A 14,810-nucleotide genomic window follows, 5' to 3' on the forward strand; every position below is an offset into this window, starting at 1 on the left:
GAGAACAGCTTAATGCTGACAAGTATGTTTGTTGTTGTTTACACTCATGAGCTAAATTTAATTTATTATGGAATAAACATAATAAACATATTTTATTTTCAGATAAATTGTAGAGTGGGCCAAGCCAACTGAAAATGTTTCACTCAGCAGGCCAAACGGCATTACGACAGTTTTATATTTTGTTCCTCGCTAAAGAATCAAGTTTGGGATTGTTTTGTAGTGTAAACTGTGTGGCTCTGAACCGTTCAACTCTACTGAGTCTGCGCAGAAGTGTTTGTGTGTAGCTAGCTACGTAAATATGGCTGTCGGAAAGTGAGACGCAAATGACAATAAGCCCGCCTGATCCGAAAACCACGTCTACAGGGGACCGAAAAGGACACATAAATTATAAACCAACATGTCTCGGCACAGAAATGTCCGAGGCTGCAACCACGATGAAGGTTAGATTCTGTGAATTTGCTACTGACAGTTTTGGACCCTTCGACGCAAGGCCTGAAGTTGTTAGCTATATCAGTTAGCTGGTACTGCTAACAGTTGGCCAATATAGCTAACAGTTATCTGGTTAGCCAATATAGCTAACAGTTATCTGGTTAGCCAATATAGCTAACCGTTATCTGGTTAGCCAATATAGCTAACCGTTATCTGGTTAGCCAATATAGCTAACCGTTATCTAGTTAGCCAATATAGCTAACCGTTATCTGGTTAGCCAATATAGCTAACCGTTATCTAGTTAGCCAATATAGCTAACATGTAGTTGGTTAGCCAATATAGCTAACAGTTAGCTGGTTAGCCAATATAGCTAACCGTTAACTGGTTAGCCAATATAGCTAACATGTAGTTGGTTAGCCAATATAGCTAACAGTTAGCTGGTTAGCCAATATAGCTAACAGTTAGCTGGTTAGCCAATATAGCTAACAGGTTGTTGGTTAGCCAATATAGCTAACAGTTAGCTACCTAGCTAACATGAACTTGAAAAGCATATAACTGTTGCTGTCGTGTCCTATTCGGGCTGTCACAACCCGACTAAACGCAACGAGTTAAGCAACAACTAGTGTGGCGGACTGGAACTTTTATTTTATATTTATAAACAAATAAATAAATACTGCTTTCAATACAAAAAAATAATATCCCGCAATTTACAAAGAACAATTCTGGTGTCTACTTGCAGACTATTCTCAAATGAATGTTATTGGTTACATGTTTAGCAGACGTTATTGTTTGTGTAGCAAAAATGCTTATAACGGTAAATGCTTATGGGTGGCATCTAGTTCATTGGCATAGTTGGCAAGCTAGGACAACTATCTTAAACATATGTCAATGGTATTGTTTAATTAGCTAATGTTTCTTTCTAACTTTCAATGTGTTTAACCCTCATGCTGGTTAGCTAGGTAACTCTACAGCTGTAGCTATCAAGCTGCCAAAGTTCCAACAACTGAAGCTGGTTGGTGTTGTTAACTAGCCAGTGATCTAACTAACAAAGTTTACAGTTTAGCCAGCCAGATATACCCAGCATTGATTGTAAGAAAATGGTTCTGTCCCAGAAAAGGCCAAGCTCACACCCAGGCAGAGTTGCTGAGGAGGCAAAGTGAAAGCCATCAGCTGTGTCAAAAGTACGAAAAATGTATCATGCACTCACTACTGTAAGTCAGTCTGGATAAGAGTATCTGCAAAATGACTAAAATGTCAAACCTAGCTAGTGTGTGTTTGTGGGACCTAGCTAGTGTGTGTGTGGGGGACCTAGCTAGTGTGTGTGTGGGGGACCTAGCTAGTGTGTGTGTGGGGGACCTAGCTAGTGTGTGTGTGGGGGACCTAGCTAGTGTGTGTGTGTGGGACCTAGCTAGTGTGTGTGTGTGTGGGACCTAGCTAGTGTGTGTGTGTGTGGGACCTAGCTAGTGTGTGTGTGTGTGGGACCTAGCTAGTGTGTGTGTGTGTGGGACCTAGCTAGTGTGTGTGTGTGTGGGACCTAGCTAGTGTGTGTGTGTGTGTGTGGGACCTAGCTAGTGTGTGTGTGTGTGTGTGAGGGACCTAGCTAGTGTGTGTGTGTGTGTGTGAGGGACCTAGCTAGTGTGTGTGTGTGTGTGTGTGTGTGTGTGTGTGTGTGTGTGTGTGTGGGACCTAGCTAGTGTGTGTGTGGGACCTAGCTAGTGTGTGTGTGTGTGGGACCTAGCTAGTGTGTGTGTGTGTGTGGGACCTAGCTAGTGTGTGTGTGTGTGTGTGTGTGTGTGGGACCTAGCTAGTGTGTGTGTGTGGGACCTAGCTAGTGTGTGTGTGTGGGACCTAGCTAGTGTGTGTGTGTGGGACCTAGCTAGTGTGTGTGTGTGGGACCTAGCTAGTGTGTGTGTGGGACCTAGCTAGTGTGTGTTTGTGGGACCTAGCTAGTGTGTGTGTGTGGGACCTAGCTTGTGTGTGTGTGAGACCTAGCTAGTGTGTGTGTGTGTGTGTGGGGGGGGGGACCTAGCTAGTGTGTGTGTGTGTGGGACCTAGCTAGTGTGTGTGTGTGGGACCTAGCTAGTGTGTGTGTGTGTGTGTGTGGGGGGGACCTAGCTAGTGTGTGTGTGTGTGTGTGTGGGACCTAGCTAGTGTGTGTGTGTGGGACCTAGCTAGTGTGTGTTTGTGGGACCTAGCTAGTGTGTGTTTGTGGGACCTAGCTAGTGTGTGTTTGTGGGACCTAGCTAGTGTGTGTTTGTGGGACCTAGCTAGTGTGTGTGTGTGTGTGTGTGTGGGACCTAGCTAGTGTGTGTGTGTGTGTGGGACCTAGCTAGTGTGTGTGTGTGGGGGACCTAGCTAGTGTGTGTTTGTGGGACCTAGCTAGTGTGTGTGTGTGGGACCTAGCTAGTGTGTGTGTGTGGGACCTAGCTAGTGTGTGTTTGTGGGACCTAGCTAGTGTGTGTTTGTGGGACCTAGCTAGTGTGTGTTTGTGGGACCTAGCTAGTGTGTGTTTGTGGGACCTAGCTAGTGTGTGTGTGTGTGGGACCTAGCTAGTGTGTGTGTGGGACCTAGCTAGTGTGTGTGTGGGACCTAGCTAGTGTGTGTGTGTGGGGGACCTAGCTAGTGTGTGTGTGTGTGGGACCTAGCTAGTGTGTGTGTGTGGGACCTAGCTAGTGTGTGTGTGTGGGACCTAGCTAGTGTGTGTGTGTGTATGCTAGTGTCATTAACTGAATTGCACCCCCTTGCATACTTTGACATGAGGAAGTATATGGACAGTCTGTTGATGATGGCTACTGCATCTCCCCTGCTACAGGTCTGTCTGTCTCACTACCCTAGTACACAGTACACACTAAACACTACCCAAGTACTTTATAACTGTAAGGCCAAGGTGTGAAATGGAATCCTATTCCCTATATAGTGCACTACTTTTGACCAGGCCGCTGATCCAACTTAGGGCACAATAAAAGTAAAGCACTATATAGGGATTAGTATTCACACTGCCTTTTTACACATGTTGCTACAGCCTGATTTAAAATGGATTCCATTGATTTAAAATGGATTCCATTGATTTAAAATGGATTCCATTGATTTTAAAATGGATTCCATTGATTTTAAAATGGATTACATTGATTTAAAATGGATTTTAATATCAAATGAGAATTATGTTTTTAGATATTACATTTTTTTGTATATAAAAAAAAAAACTGAAATGTCTTGAGTCTAAGTATTCAACCCCTTTGTTATTACAAGCCTAAATGAACATATTTGCTTAAAAAGTCACACAAATTACATGACTAGTAGTGATGCATCGATATTACATTTTTGGCCGATTTCTGATTATTTTCCTTGCCCAAAAAACCCGATATCGATATTTAAAGTTTTAGCTTCCTTTTAAGTATTTTAGTAAAATAGTTAACACACTCACACACACAGACACTGCATCTCAGTGCAAGAGGCGTCACTACAGTCCCTGGTTCGAATCCAGGCTGTATCACATCCGGACGTAATTGGGAGTCCCATTGGGCGGAGCATAATTAGCCCAGAGTCGTCCGGGTTAGGGTTAAGCCGTCATTTTAAATATGAGTTTGTTCTTAAAACTGACTTGCCTAGTTAAATAAAGGTCAGATAAAATTAAACAAAACACAGCCAAAACAACACATGAAAGGCTTCGGGACAAGTCTCTGAATGTCCTCGAGTGGCCCAGCCGGAGCCCGGACTTGATCCCGATTGAACATCTCTGGAGAGACCTGAAAATAGCTGTGCAGCGACGCTCCCAATCCAACATCACAGAGCTTAGAGGATCTGCAGAAAAGAATGGGAGAAACTCCCCAAATACAGGTGTGCCAAGCTTGTAGCATCATACCCATGAAGATGGGGCGGCAGGGTAGCCTAGTGGTTAGAGCGTTGGACTAGTAATCGAAAGGTTGCAAGTTCAAATCCCCGAGCCGACAAGGTACAAATCTGTCGTAACAGGCAGTTTACCCACTGTTCCTAGGCCGTCATTGAAAATAAGAATTTGTTCTTAACTGACTTGCCAAGTTAAATAAAGGTTTAAAAAAAGACTCAATGCTGTAATATACTAAATAATGTGTGTGAAATTGGTTTTGATTTAGAATGGACCATTATCATGCACCTGTCTGGAAGCAGGGTCAGTGGGAAATAATACATGTCATCTATACAGTTAAATAGTGAATGGAGGACACTTTTCCCTTGGTTCATTTTAATGCCAGCCAGGTAGGCTATACTCCTGTTTGTAAAGCGAAACAATGTGCTTAATATTAGGAAAGTTGAGAAATAAATATAGTATGCCTGGCCTATAGAAAGCTGATGGGATCCTCCTCTTTTTATTAGAGGCCATCACTCTATTTTCTCACACAAATGCATAGCCTATGGAAATGTTGAGCAACATGAGCTCATGGGCTCTCGTGAAGTGTTTAAAACCTGTTAAGGCTGTTGCGAATTTTCGCAGCTTTTTGTTAAAAATCGCGCAACATTTCAGCGCCCTGCTATTCATGCCAGGAATATAGTATATGCATATGATTAGTATGTGTGGATAGAAAACACTCAGACGTTTCTAAAACTGTTTAAATCACGGCTGTGGCTTTAACAGAACGTGCGTTTCATCGAAAAGTGCAGGGAAATCTGTTCACTGAAAATGGAAAAATATATCCTTCCGCGACTTCAAGGAATTGTTCAAACTGAACCAAATTAAATAGAGCCGAGTTTACAGTGCCTACAGCTTCCACAGGGTGTCATGTCATTTGATTCAGCTTTGATTCTTGGTCGAGCCCAATCAAGGGAACTCATTCTCTCTCTCTCTCTCCCATCCGACCGGATGTTTGTTCGACCTCTCTTCAGACATGTTTTTCTACACAGACAGCTAAAGATTTCACATCGCCTCCTGATGAATTTTATTGCTTATTAACGTGTACTAATACCTAAAGTTGCATTACAAAAGTATTTCGAAGTGTTTTGTGAAAGTTTATCGTCGACTTTCTGAATTTTAAAAAATGACGTTACGTTATGAAAACGCTATTTTTTTCCGTTTATCACACAGTATTCTTAGATCGATATCTAGGCTATATATGGACCGATTTAATCGAAAAAAGACCCTAAATTATGTTTATGGGACATCTAGTGCCAAGAAAGAAGCTCGTCAAAGGTAATGAATGTTTTATATTTTATTTCAGCGTTTTGGTTTGCGACGGCTAACGCAAAATCTGTCGTGTTAGGTGACGTTGCAGTATTTTGAGGGTGCATGGTATCAGATAATAGCTTCTCATGCTTTCGCCGAAAAGCATTTTATAAATCTGACTTGGTGGATAGATTCACAACGAGTGTAGCTTTAATTCAGTACCTTGTATTAAATTATTATGAAAGTTTGAGTTTTATCAAAAACGCACTTGAAATTTCCGCTGATTGGATCCCCACAGCGGGAGCACTTTCTCTAACAAGTTAATTAGATTTTCGAATACATTTACATTGATGTCAGAGTGATTAGAGGGACAATAGAGTGCTGAGTACCAGGCAGTTAGACCGTTTGGTAGGCTACTAATGACCATCAGCAGCATCAGAGCTTAGAGAAGTCTAATTACCGTGATTACACGGTCATCACGTGGGATTGGACTGCGTTCATGACTCGTGACCGACGGTGTAGCGGCCAACTCTAAACCCTAAAACCCCATAGACCACGTGTCTTACTCAGTCCACGAAAGGTAGAGTTTCTGCTGGTTTGCTCTCCTCCCCCGTTTACTCGATTAACTAATTAGTAAGGAACTCTCTCTCATTGTCTTAATTGAAAGGAAAAACTCAAACCATCAGACACTAGGCCCTCCATGGAATGATCTAGACTAAATATTATATGTTATGTTGACAAGACAGCCGAGTGACCACTCTGACAATGGAAATACATGTCCTCATTGATTGAAGGCAGGCGAGATCAGGTGGGACCATTCTAGCCAATGAGATGGCAGATAACTATTTTGCACGGAGTAAATTCTCTTGCTTCGCCTCGTCCTCTCTTCCTAGACCAAGGTACACACACAGAGAGCTTAACCCTGTGTGTCCGTACGTGTCTTTGTGTGTGTGTGTGGTTTTCTTGTGAGGTGTTTGTTTTGTATCCCTGATTTCTAATGTAATGTGTGTGTCTCCACAGGCAAGCTGTACTCCTGTCTGGACCAGATGCGTGAGGTGCTGGGTGACACAGTGCCAGAGTCTGTCCTTACCCAGGTTGCCTTGCAGTGCGCCTTCGACCCCGAGAGAGCCCTGGACACCATCCTATCAGGCGAGAGCACCGGTGCTCCGCCCCGGTCCGCTAAGACCCATCAGGACGCACCACTGCCCCAGGGAGCCAATAAGGAAGGACCACTGCCTCAGGGAGCCAATAAGGACGTGGCAGCTGCACCAAGATCCAATCAGGAGGCATCAGCCACCCCACAACCAAAGAAAGGTATGCCTGGACCACAGAGCAGGGGAGAATGGTGATTACCTTACTTACTGTGTTTTGAAGGTTGGATTTTACTCTCAGCATAAATGACACAGGGATGTAGTTGTCGAAGACTGTTAGCGAAATGAACCAAGGTTCTCCTCCAACTCTTCACTTTGAACACATTGTAACGAAATTCTCTCTCTGTCTCTCTCTCTGTCTCTCTCTCTGTCTCTCTCTCTGTCTCTCTCTCTGTCTCTCTCTGTCTCTGTCTCTCTCTCTCTCTCTCTCTCTGTATCTCTCTCTCTGTCTCTGTCTCTCTCTCTCTCTCTCTCTCTCTGTCTCTCTGTATCTCTCTCTCTGTCTCTCTCTCATTCTCTCTCTCTCTCTCTCTCTGTTTCTCTCTCTCTCCCCTCTGATGTCCTGACCCATCCTCCTCTCTCAACTCTTGGTAAGGTAAGGAGCCTGCCTATCCAACTCTGACACTGTACTCACACCAACACACACACCAGCTCTATGTCCACCTACCGATCCTCTGAACCTTAGTGACCTCCGAGCGCGGCCTGTGAAAGGTCGTTGTCATGACACTCACAACCTCTCCACTTCGACTCTGAATTTCGCGGCGGGTTCCGCAAGGCCCTTGGCGACGGTTGCCGAGGCGGGGAGCAGCAGCAGCCTGGCCCAGTTGATGTCTGAGCATGTTCAGAAGAGTCAGAGGGCGGGACTCCCCTCACTGTCCTCATCTACTCTGGCTGTTCTTTCTGGCCTCTCATTGGGCACTCTAGCGTTGTTAAACTCCAACTCCGCCCCCATTGCTACAAGTCCCCCCAACCACCTTGCCTCCTCTTTGGGTAGCTTGTCCTTAGGCAACCCCAAACTGACAGCTCCGGGTGCCAATATGGCCCCTCCCTCCTTCGGCAGCCTGAGCTCCGTCCTCCAGAGCAGCCGACCAATGGAGATAGCCACTGGGGGAGGGGCTAAGGGGGCGGATCCCAAAGGAAGCCCGTCATTGGCTGAGCTGATCCAGGAACATTCCAACAGCAGCCCCACCCTCTACAGAACACTCCCCGGTCTCCACGGGAACAGCTCAATCCCCATTGCCCACGGCAACACAGCTCAGACCGCCGTCGGACCAGCGCCAGCTCTCACACGCTCCCTGTCCCAGCTCCCACAACCCCCAGGACTTCTGAACACACACTGTTCCCCCCAGACCCAGATCACAACAACACCAGAACCTCCCGTCCTCCCTCTGTCTCTGTTGGCCTCTCACCGTCAGCCAGTAAGCACGGTGCCAGCAGCAGACCCAGACGGACAGGTAGTACCACCTCCTGGCCTACTGGGGGAGCTCTCTCCACTAGCCTCTCAGCAACACAACAGAACTTCCTCCGACACCCCACCATCACTCTCCCTCGCCGCGCTCCTGTCACCAGGGAAACCACGGCCAAGAAGTAGCCAAGAGGGTGGAGTCAGAGACAAACCCCGCCCCCTTTTGTCACCCACTCCCCTGAGTCTCCGCCCACCATGGGGTGATCAGAGTGGTGATCTAAGCGTGCTCATGGCCCAGTCGTCCCACGGTGGAGTGTTGTTCGCACGTCGCCATGACAAAGGCCTCTCCTCGCCGTCCGCGGTCGCCTTGAGGTCAGACCACCACCGCCACGGTTCCTCTGTGTTCGCTCGACCGTCCGTCTTCGCCCTGACCCTGTCGGTGCGTGCGCCCAGCCGGGGGAAGAGGAGGAGGAGGATGATGATGATGAAGGAGGCTGTGGGAGATCTGAGGTTAGAGGTCGGAGGAGGAGGAGGTCACCCGGCGTTTCTGTACGGAGCACAGACCCAGCTGGTCAAAGCTAAAGAACAGACGCCCCTCTTACCCATAACCCCTTTCACCTTCGACACGCCCTCCCCCGACGACGTCGTACGAGCCAATCAGAAGAAGGCCTTCACCCGCGAGTAAAGGTCACTAAGGAAGTGGACTGACTGTTGCTAGGCTACACCCCAAATGGCACCCTACATTACTTTGGTCTCTGTTTTAAAAGTAGTGCACTGTTCAGGGAATAGGGTGCCATTTGAGGCGTAACCAAGGTGATTAAAGAACAACAAGGAGGTTTTATAAAAGAAAGGGATTTAAAAATATATATATATTTTAACTGCTGTTTTTAAAGTTATCTGAGAGTTGTATTAAGAAATGTGAAAGTGTTTTTTTTGTTTTACTGTAGGCGAGGTAAGATTTTGCTCCCATTTTTATTTGGATAGTTCAGACAGCCTATCCTATCTATAGCATGAGGGTTAGAGGTGAGGGTTAGAGGTGAGGGTTAGAGGTGAGGGTTAGAGGTGAGGGTTAGAGGTGAGGGTTAGGGATAGTTCAGACAGCCTATCCTATCTATAGCATGAGGGTTAGAGGTGAGGGTTAGAGGTGAGGGTTAGAGGTGAGGGTTAGGGATAGTTCAGACAGCCTATCTTATCTATAGCATGACCGTCTACAGATGGACTATCAACAAAACTCTTTGTTGATAAACAACTGCTTGCTAAGGTTACGGTTAGGATTAGAATAAGGGTTAGGGTTAGAATAAGGGTTAGGGTTAGAATAAGGGTTAGGGTTAGAATAAGGGTTAGGATAAGGGTTAGAATAAGGGTTAAGATTAGAATAAGGGTTAGGATAAGGGTTAGGATTAGAATAAGGGTGAGGGTTAGGGGTTGAGGTGAGGGCTAGGGGTGAGGGTTAGGTTAGAGGTGAGGGTTAGGTTAGGGGTTAGGGTTAGAGGTGAGGGTTAGGGGTGAGGGTTAGGTTAGAGGTGAGGGTTGGGCTAAGGGTTAGGGTTAGTAGATAGTTGCCATGTTACTATCCTAATGAAGTGTTACCAGGGTTAGGGGTGAGGGTTAGGTTAGGGGTGAGGGTTAGGTTAGAGGTGAGGGTTAGGCTAGGGGTGAGGGTTCGGCTAGAGGTGAGGGTTAGGCTAGGGGTGAGGGTTCGGCTAGAGGTGAGGGCTAGGGGTGAGGGTTAGTAGGTAGTTGCCATGTTACTATCCAAAGGAAATGTTACCAGGAGGTTTTGTACATATTCTACTTTTGATTGGTCTGTTTTTTTGGCTGATAACATTGTATTGTATTTTGTATGATTCTGACATGTTTAAGGTGAATCTCTCTTCCTTTTTGTTGTTGCAGTGTCTCTTTTCTAGAAAGATGAGAAGTCCCTTCATTTTTAGAAAGAAAGAAAGGGGTTAGTGTGTCTGCAGGTGTGCAGCTGCTATTGGAAATATGGATCAGTTAACCATTGTTCTGGTTCACCACTGGTGTGTGTGTGTGTGTGTGTGTGTGTGTGCAGGGGGGATATATTTGAGTTTTAGAGGACACCTGGAGTTTTTCCCACGTATGAGCACACACACACACACACACACACACACACACACACACACACACACACGAATAGCTTTAATGGTTTGCTAAATACAAGGTATTTTAAGTTAAGAGCAGGATCTTCAGTATGCCGTGACCGCACTAATGAAATAAAAACGAATATCTGAATGTGTTAAACTGAAAGCTTTTTAAAAATGTTTTATCCATCAGAACTATCGACTTGTTGAAGCTCACACTGAAAACACACGGTTGCCATCATGTACACCCTTTAAAGAAAGAAAAGAAAGAATTCACACGGTTGCCATCATGTACACCCTTTAAAGAAAGAAAAGAAAGAATTCACACGGTTGCCATCATGTACACCCTTTAAAGAAAGAAAAGAAAGAATTCACACGGTTACCATCATGTACACCCTTTAAAGAAAGAATTCACACGGTTGCCATCATGTACACCCTTTAAAGAAAGAAAAGAAAGAATTCACACTGTTGCCATCATGTACACCCTTTAAAGAAAGAAAAGAAAGAATTCACACTGTTGCCATCATGTACACCCTTTAAAGAAAGAAAAGAAAGAATTCACACGGTTGCCATCATGTACACCCTTTAAAGAAAGAATTCACACTGTTACCATCATGTACACCCTTTAAAGAAATAATTCACACTGTTACCATCATGTACACCCTTTAAAGAAAGAATTCACACGGTTGCCATCATGTACACCCTTTAAAGAAAGAAAAGAAAGAATTCACACGGTTGCCATCATGTACACCCTTTAAAGAAAGAATTCACACTGTTACCATCATGTACACCCTTTAAAGAAAGAAAAGAAAGAATTCACACGGTTGCCATCATGTACACCCTTTAAAGAAAGAAAAGAAAGAATTCACACTGTTACCATCATGTACACCCTTTAAAGAAAGAATTCACACTGTTACCATCATGTACACCCTTTAAAGAAAGAAAAGAAAGAATTCACACGGTTGCCATCATGTACACCCTTTAAAGAAAGAAAAGAAAGAATTCACACTGTTACCATCATGTACACCCTTTAAAGAAAGAATTCACACGGTTGCCATCATGTACACCCTTTAAAGAAAGAAAAGAAAGAATTCACACTGTTACCATCATGTACACCCTTTAAAGAAAGAATTCACACGGTTGCCATCATGTACACCCTTTAAAGAAAGAATTCACACTGTTACCATCATGTACACCCTTTAAAGAAAGAATTCACACGGTTACCATCATGTACACCCTTTAAAGAAAGAATTCACACGGTTACCATCATGTACACCCTTTAAAGAAAGAATTCACACGGTTGCCATCATGTACACCCTTTAAAGAAAGAAAAGAAAGAATTCACACTTCACCACTATTTATTTAAAAAACAAACACCTTAAACTACCTTTTGAAGTATTGGGAAGTAAACTGTCACACCTGATGTGTTACCAGGTGCAAAATCACGACTCCCATCACATCTTGATGCTTGACCTCCGAAATTGAATTTCAACATTTCAGTCCTAAAGTGATTTTTTTTTCACCAGAAGCTAAAAGCTGATAGTCTGTACTTTTCCTTGTCTTCCTGATTTCTATCAGGTTTAGGTAAAGATGAGACAGTTAGCTGGGGTAGTTAGGTGAGTGATGGTCCTTCTGGGGTAGTTAGCTGAGTGATGGTCCTTCTGGGGTAGTTAGCTGAGTGATGGTCCTTCAGGGGTAGTTAGCTGAGTGATGGTCCTTCAGGGGTAGTTGGCTGAGTGATGGTTCTTCTGGGGTAGTTGGCTGAGTGATGGTTCTTCAGGGGTAGTTTGCTGAGTGATGGTTCTTCAGGGGTAGTTAGCTGAGTGATGGTTCTTCAGGGGTAGTTAGCTGAGTGATGGTCCTTCGGGGGTAGTTAGCTGAGTGATGGTCCTTCAGGGGTAGTTGGCTGAGTGATGGTCCTTCTGGGGTAGTTAGCTGAGTGATGGTCCTTCAGGGGTAGTTGGCTGAGTGATGGTTCTTCAGGGGTAGTTGGCTGAGTGATGGTTCTTCAGGGGTAGTTTGCTGAGTGATGGTTCTTCAGGGGTAGTTAGCTGAGTGATGGTTCTTCAGGGGTAGTTAGCTGAGTGATGGTCCTTCGGGGGTAGTTAGCTGAGTGATGGTCCTTCGGGGGTAGTTAGCTGAGTGATGGTTCTTCGGGGGTAGTTGGCTGGGTGATGGTTCTTCAGGGGTAGTTTGCTGAGTGATGGTTCTTCAGGGGTAGTTAGCTGAGTGATAGTTCTTCAGGGGTAGTTAGCTGAGTGATGGTCCTTCACGGGTAGTTAGCTGAGTGATAGTCCTTCGGGGGTAGTTAGCTGAGTGATGGTCCTTCTGGGGTAGTTAGCTGAGTGATGGTTCTTCAGGGGTAGTTAGCTGAGTGATGGTCCTTCGGGGGTAGTTAGCTGAGTGATAGTCCTTCGGGGGTAGTTAGCTGAGTGATGGTCCTTCTGGGGTAGTTAGCTGAGTGATGGTCCTTCGGGGGTAGTTAGCTGAGTGATGGTCCTTCGGGGGTAGTTAGCTGAGTGATGGTTCTTCGGGGGTAGTTGGCTGAGTGATGGTTCTTCAGGGGTAGTTTGCTGTGTGATGGTTCTTCAGGGGTAGTTAGCTGAGTGATGGTTCTTCAGGGGTAGTTGGCTGAGTCATGGTCCTTCAGGGGTAGTTAGCTGAGTGATAGTCCTTCGGGGGTAGTTAGCTGAGTGATGGTCCTTCAGGGGTAGTTAGCTGAGTGATGGTTCTTCAGGGGTAGTTAGCTGAGTGATGGTCCTTCGGGGGTAGTTAGCTGAGTGATAGTCCTTCGGGGGTAGTTAGCTGAGTGATGGTCCTTCTGGGGTAGTTAGCTGAGTGATGGTTCTTCAGGGGTAGTTAGCTGAGTGATGGTCCTTCAGGGGTAGTTAGCTGAGTGATAGTCCTTCGGGGGTAGTTAGCTGAGTGATGGTCCTTCTGGGGTAGTTAGCTGAGTGATGGTTCTTCAGGGTAGTTAGCTGAGTGATGGTCCTTCGGGGTAGTTAGCTGAGTGATGGTCCTTCGGGGTAGTTAGCTGAGTGATGGTCCTTCGGGGTAGTTAGCTGAGTGATGGTTCTTCGGGGGTAGTTGGCTGGGTGATGGTTCTTCAGGGGTAGTTTGCTGAGTGATGGTTCTTCAGGGGTAGTTAGCTGAGTGATAGTTCTTCAGGGGTAGTTAGCTGAGTGATGGTCCTTCACGGGTAGTTAGCTGAGTGATAGTCCTTCGGGGTAGTTAGCTGAGTGATGGTCCTTCTGGGGTAGTTAGCTGAGTGATGGTTCTTCAGGGGTAGTTAGCTGAGTGATGGTCCTTCGGGGTAGTTAGCTGAGTGATAGTCCTTCGGGGTAGTTAGCTGAGTGATGGTCCTTCTGGGGTAGTTAGCTGAGTGATGGTCCTTCGGGGTAGTTAGCTGAGTGATGGTCCTTCGGGGGTAGTTAGCTGAGTGATGGTTCTTCGGGGGTAGTTGGCTGAGTGATGGTTCTTCAGGGGTAGTTTGCTGTGTGATGGTTCTTCAGGGGTAGTTAGCTGAGTGATGGTTCTTCAGGGGTAGTTGGCTGAGTCATGGTCCTTCAGGGGTAGTTAGCTGAGTGATAGTCCTTCGGGGGTAGTTAGCTGAGTGATGGTCCTTCAGGGGTAGTTAGCTGAGTGATGGTTCTTCAGGGGTAGTTAGCTGAGTGATGGTCCTTCGGGGGTAGTTAGCTGAGTGATAGTCCTTCGGGGGTAGTTAGCTGAGTGATGGTCCTTCTGGGGTAGTTAGCTGAGTGATGGTTCTTCAGGGGTAGTTAGCTGAGTGATGGTCCTTCAGGGGTAGTTAGCTGAGTGATAGTCCTTCGGGGGTAGTTAGCTGAGTGATGGTCCTTCTGGGGTAGTTAGCTGAGTGATGGTTCTTCAGGGGTAGTTAGCTGAGTGATGGTCCTTCAGGGGTAGTTAGCTGAGTGATGGTCCTTCGGGGGTAGTTAGCTGAGTGATGGTCCTTCTGGGGTAGTTAGCTGAGTGATGGTCCTTCGGGGGTAGTTAGCTGAGTGATGGTCCTTCGGGGGTAGTTAGCTGAGTGATGGTCCTTCGGGGGTAGTTAGCTGAGTGATGGTCCTTCGGGGGTAGTTAGCTGAGTGATGGTTCTTCGGGGGTAGTTAGCTGAGTGATGGTCCTTCGGGGGTAGTTAGCTGAGTGATGGTCCTTCTGGGGTAGTTAGCTGAGTGATGGTCCTTCTGGGGTAGTTAGCTGAGTGATGGTCCTTCGGGGGTAGTTAGCTGAGTGATGGGATTTTGTGGAAATGATATGCGTCTTCCAAGTGGATTCTGTGTAAGTTTTGTGTGTGTGTGTGATATCTGAATACAGATATGTGTGTTATGAGACAGTGTGTGTAGTCTATGTCCAGCTGTCTATCTGTGCTCTTCAGACAGCGCTAACAGACGTGGGTTGCTGCAGGAACACAAATGTCACAGCACTCATCTGCACACACACACCACACCACACCCCACCCGATCACTTTGCTCTTCTGTCTCTCGCCCCGCTCCTCTCTCTCTCCACCACCACCTACGTTGGAAAAAGTGATTGTGTGTCGATGAGTTTTGTAAGATCAAGCCATCTTT

The 14,810-nt window shown here is 45.9% G+C and overlaps 1 protein-coding gene across 1 annotated transcript; it reads left to right on the top strand.

Annotated features, from left to right (window-relative positions):
- Positions 1-269: 269 nt before the first annotated feature.
- Positions 270-10,372, top strand: LOC115125911 (nascent polypeptide-associated complex subunit alpha, muscle-specific form-like). The gene is made up of 3 exons (XM_029655501.2): positions 270-440; positions 6,584-6,877; positions 7,315-10,372. Exons 1-3 carry the CDS (start codon positions 398-400, stop codon positions 8,802-8,804), a joined length of 1,827 nt encoding a protein of 608 aa, XP_029511361.1. The 5' UTR covers positions 270-397; the 3' UTR covers positions 8,805-10,372.
- The last annotated feature ends 4,438 nt before the right edge of the window (positions 10,373-14,810 follow it).

This window comes from Oncorhynchus nerka, linkage group LG13, assembly GCF_034236695.1.
Source record: "Oncorhynchus nerka isolate Pitt River linkage group LG13, Oner_Uvic_2.0, whole genome shotgun sequence".
Lineage (NCBI taxonomy): Eukaryota > Metazoa > Chordata > Actinopteri > Salmoniformes > Salmonidae > Oncorhynchus > Oncorhynchus nerka.

What these genes read in the sequence shown, in the direction of transcription:
- LOC115125911 (XM_029655501.2), top strand. Translation starts at nt 398, where the DNA reads ATGTCTCGGCACAGAAATGTCCGAGGCTGCAACCACGATGAAG. An exon ending in AGGCTGCAACCACGATGAAG is followed by an intron (nt 441 to 6,583) that starts GTTAGATTCTGT and finishes GTGTCTCCACAG; the next exon opens with GCAAGCTGTACTCCTGTCTG. An exon ending in CACCCCACAACCAAAGAAAG is followed by an intron (nt 6,878 to 7,314) that starts GTATGCCTGGAC and finishes TGGTAAGGTAAG; the next exon opens with GAGCCTGCCTATCCAACTCT.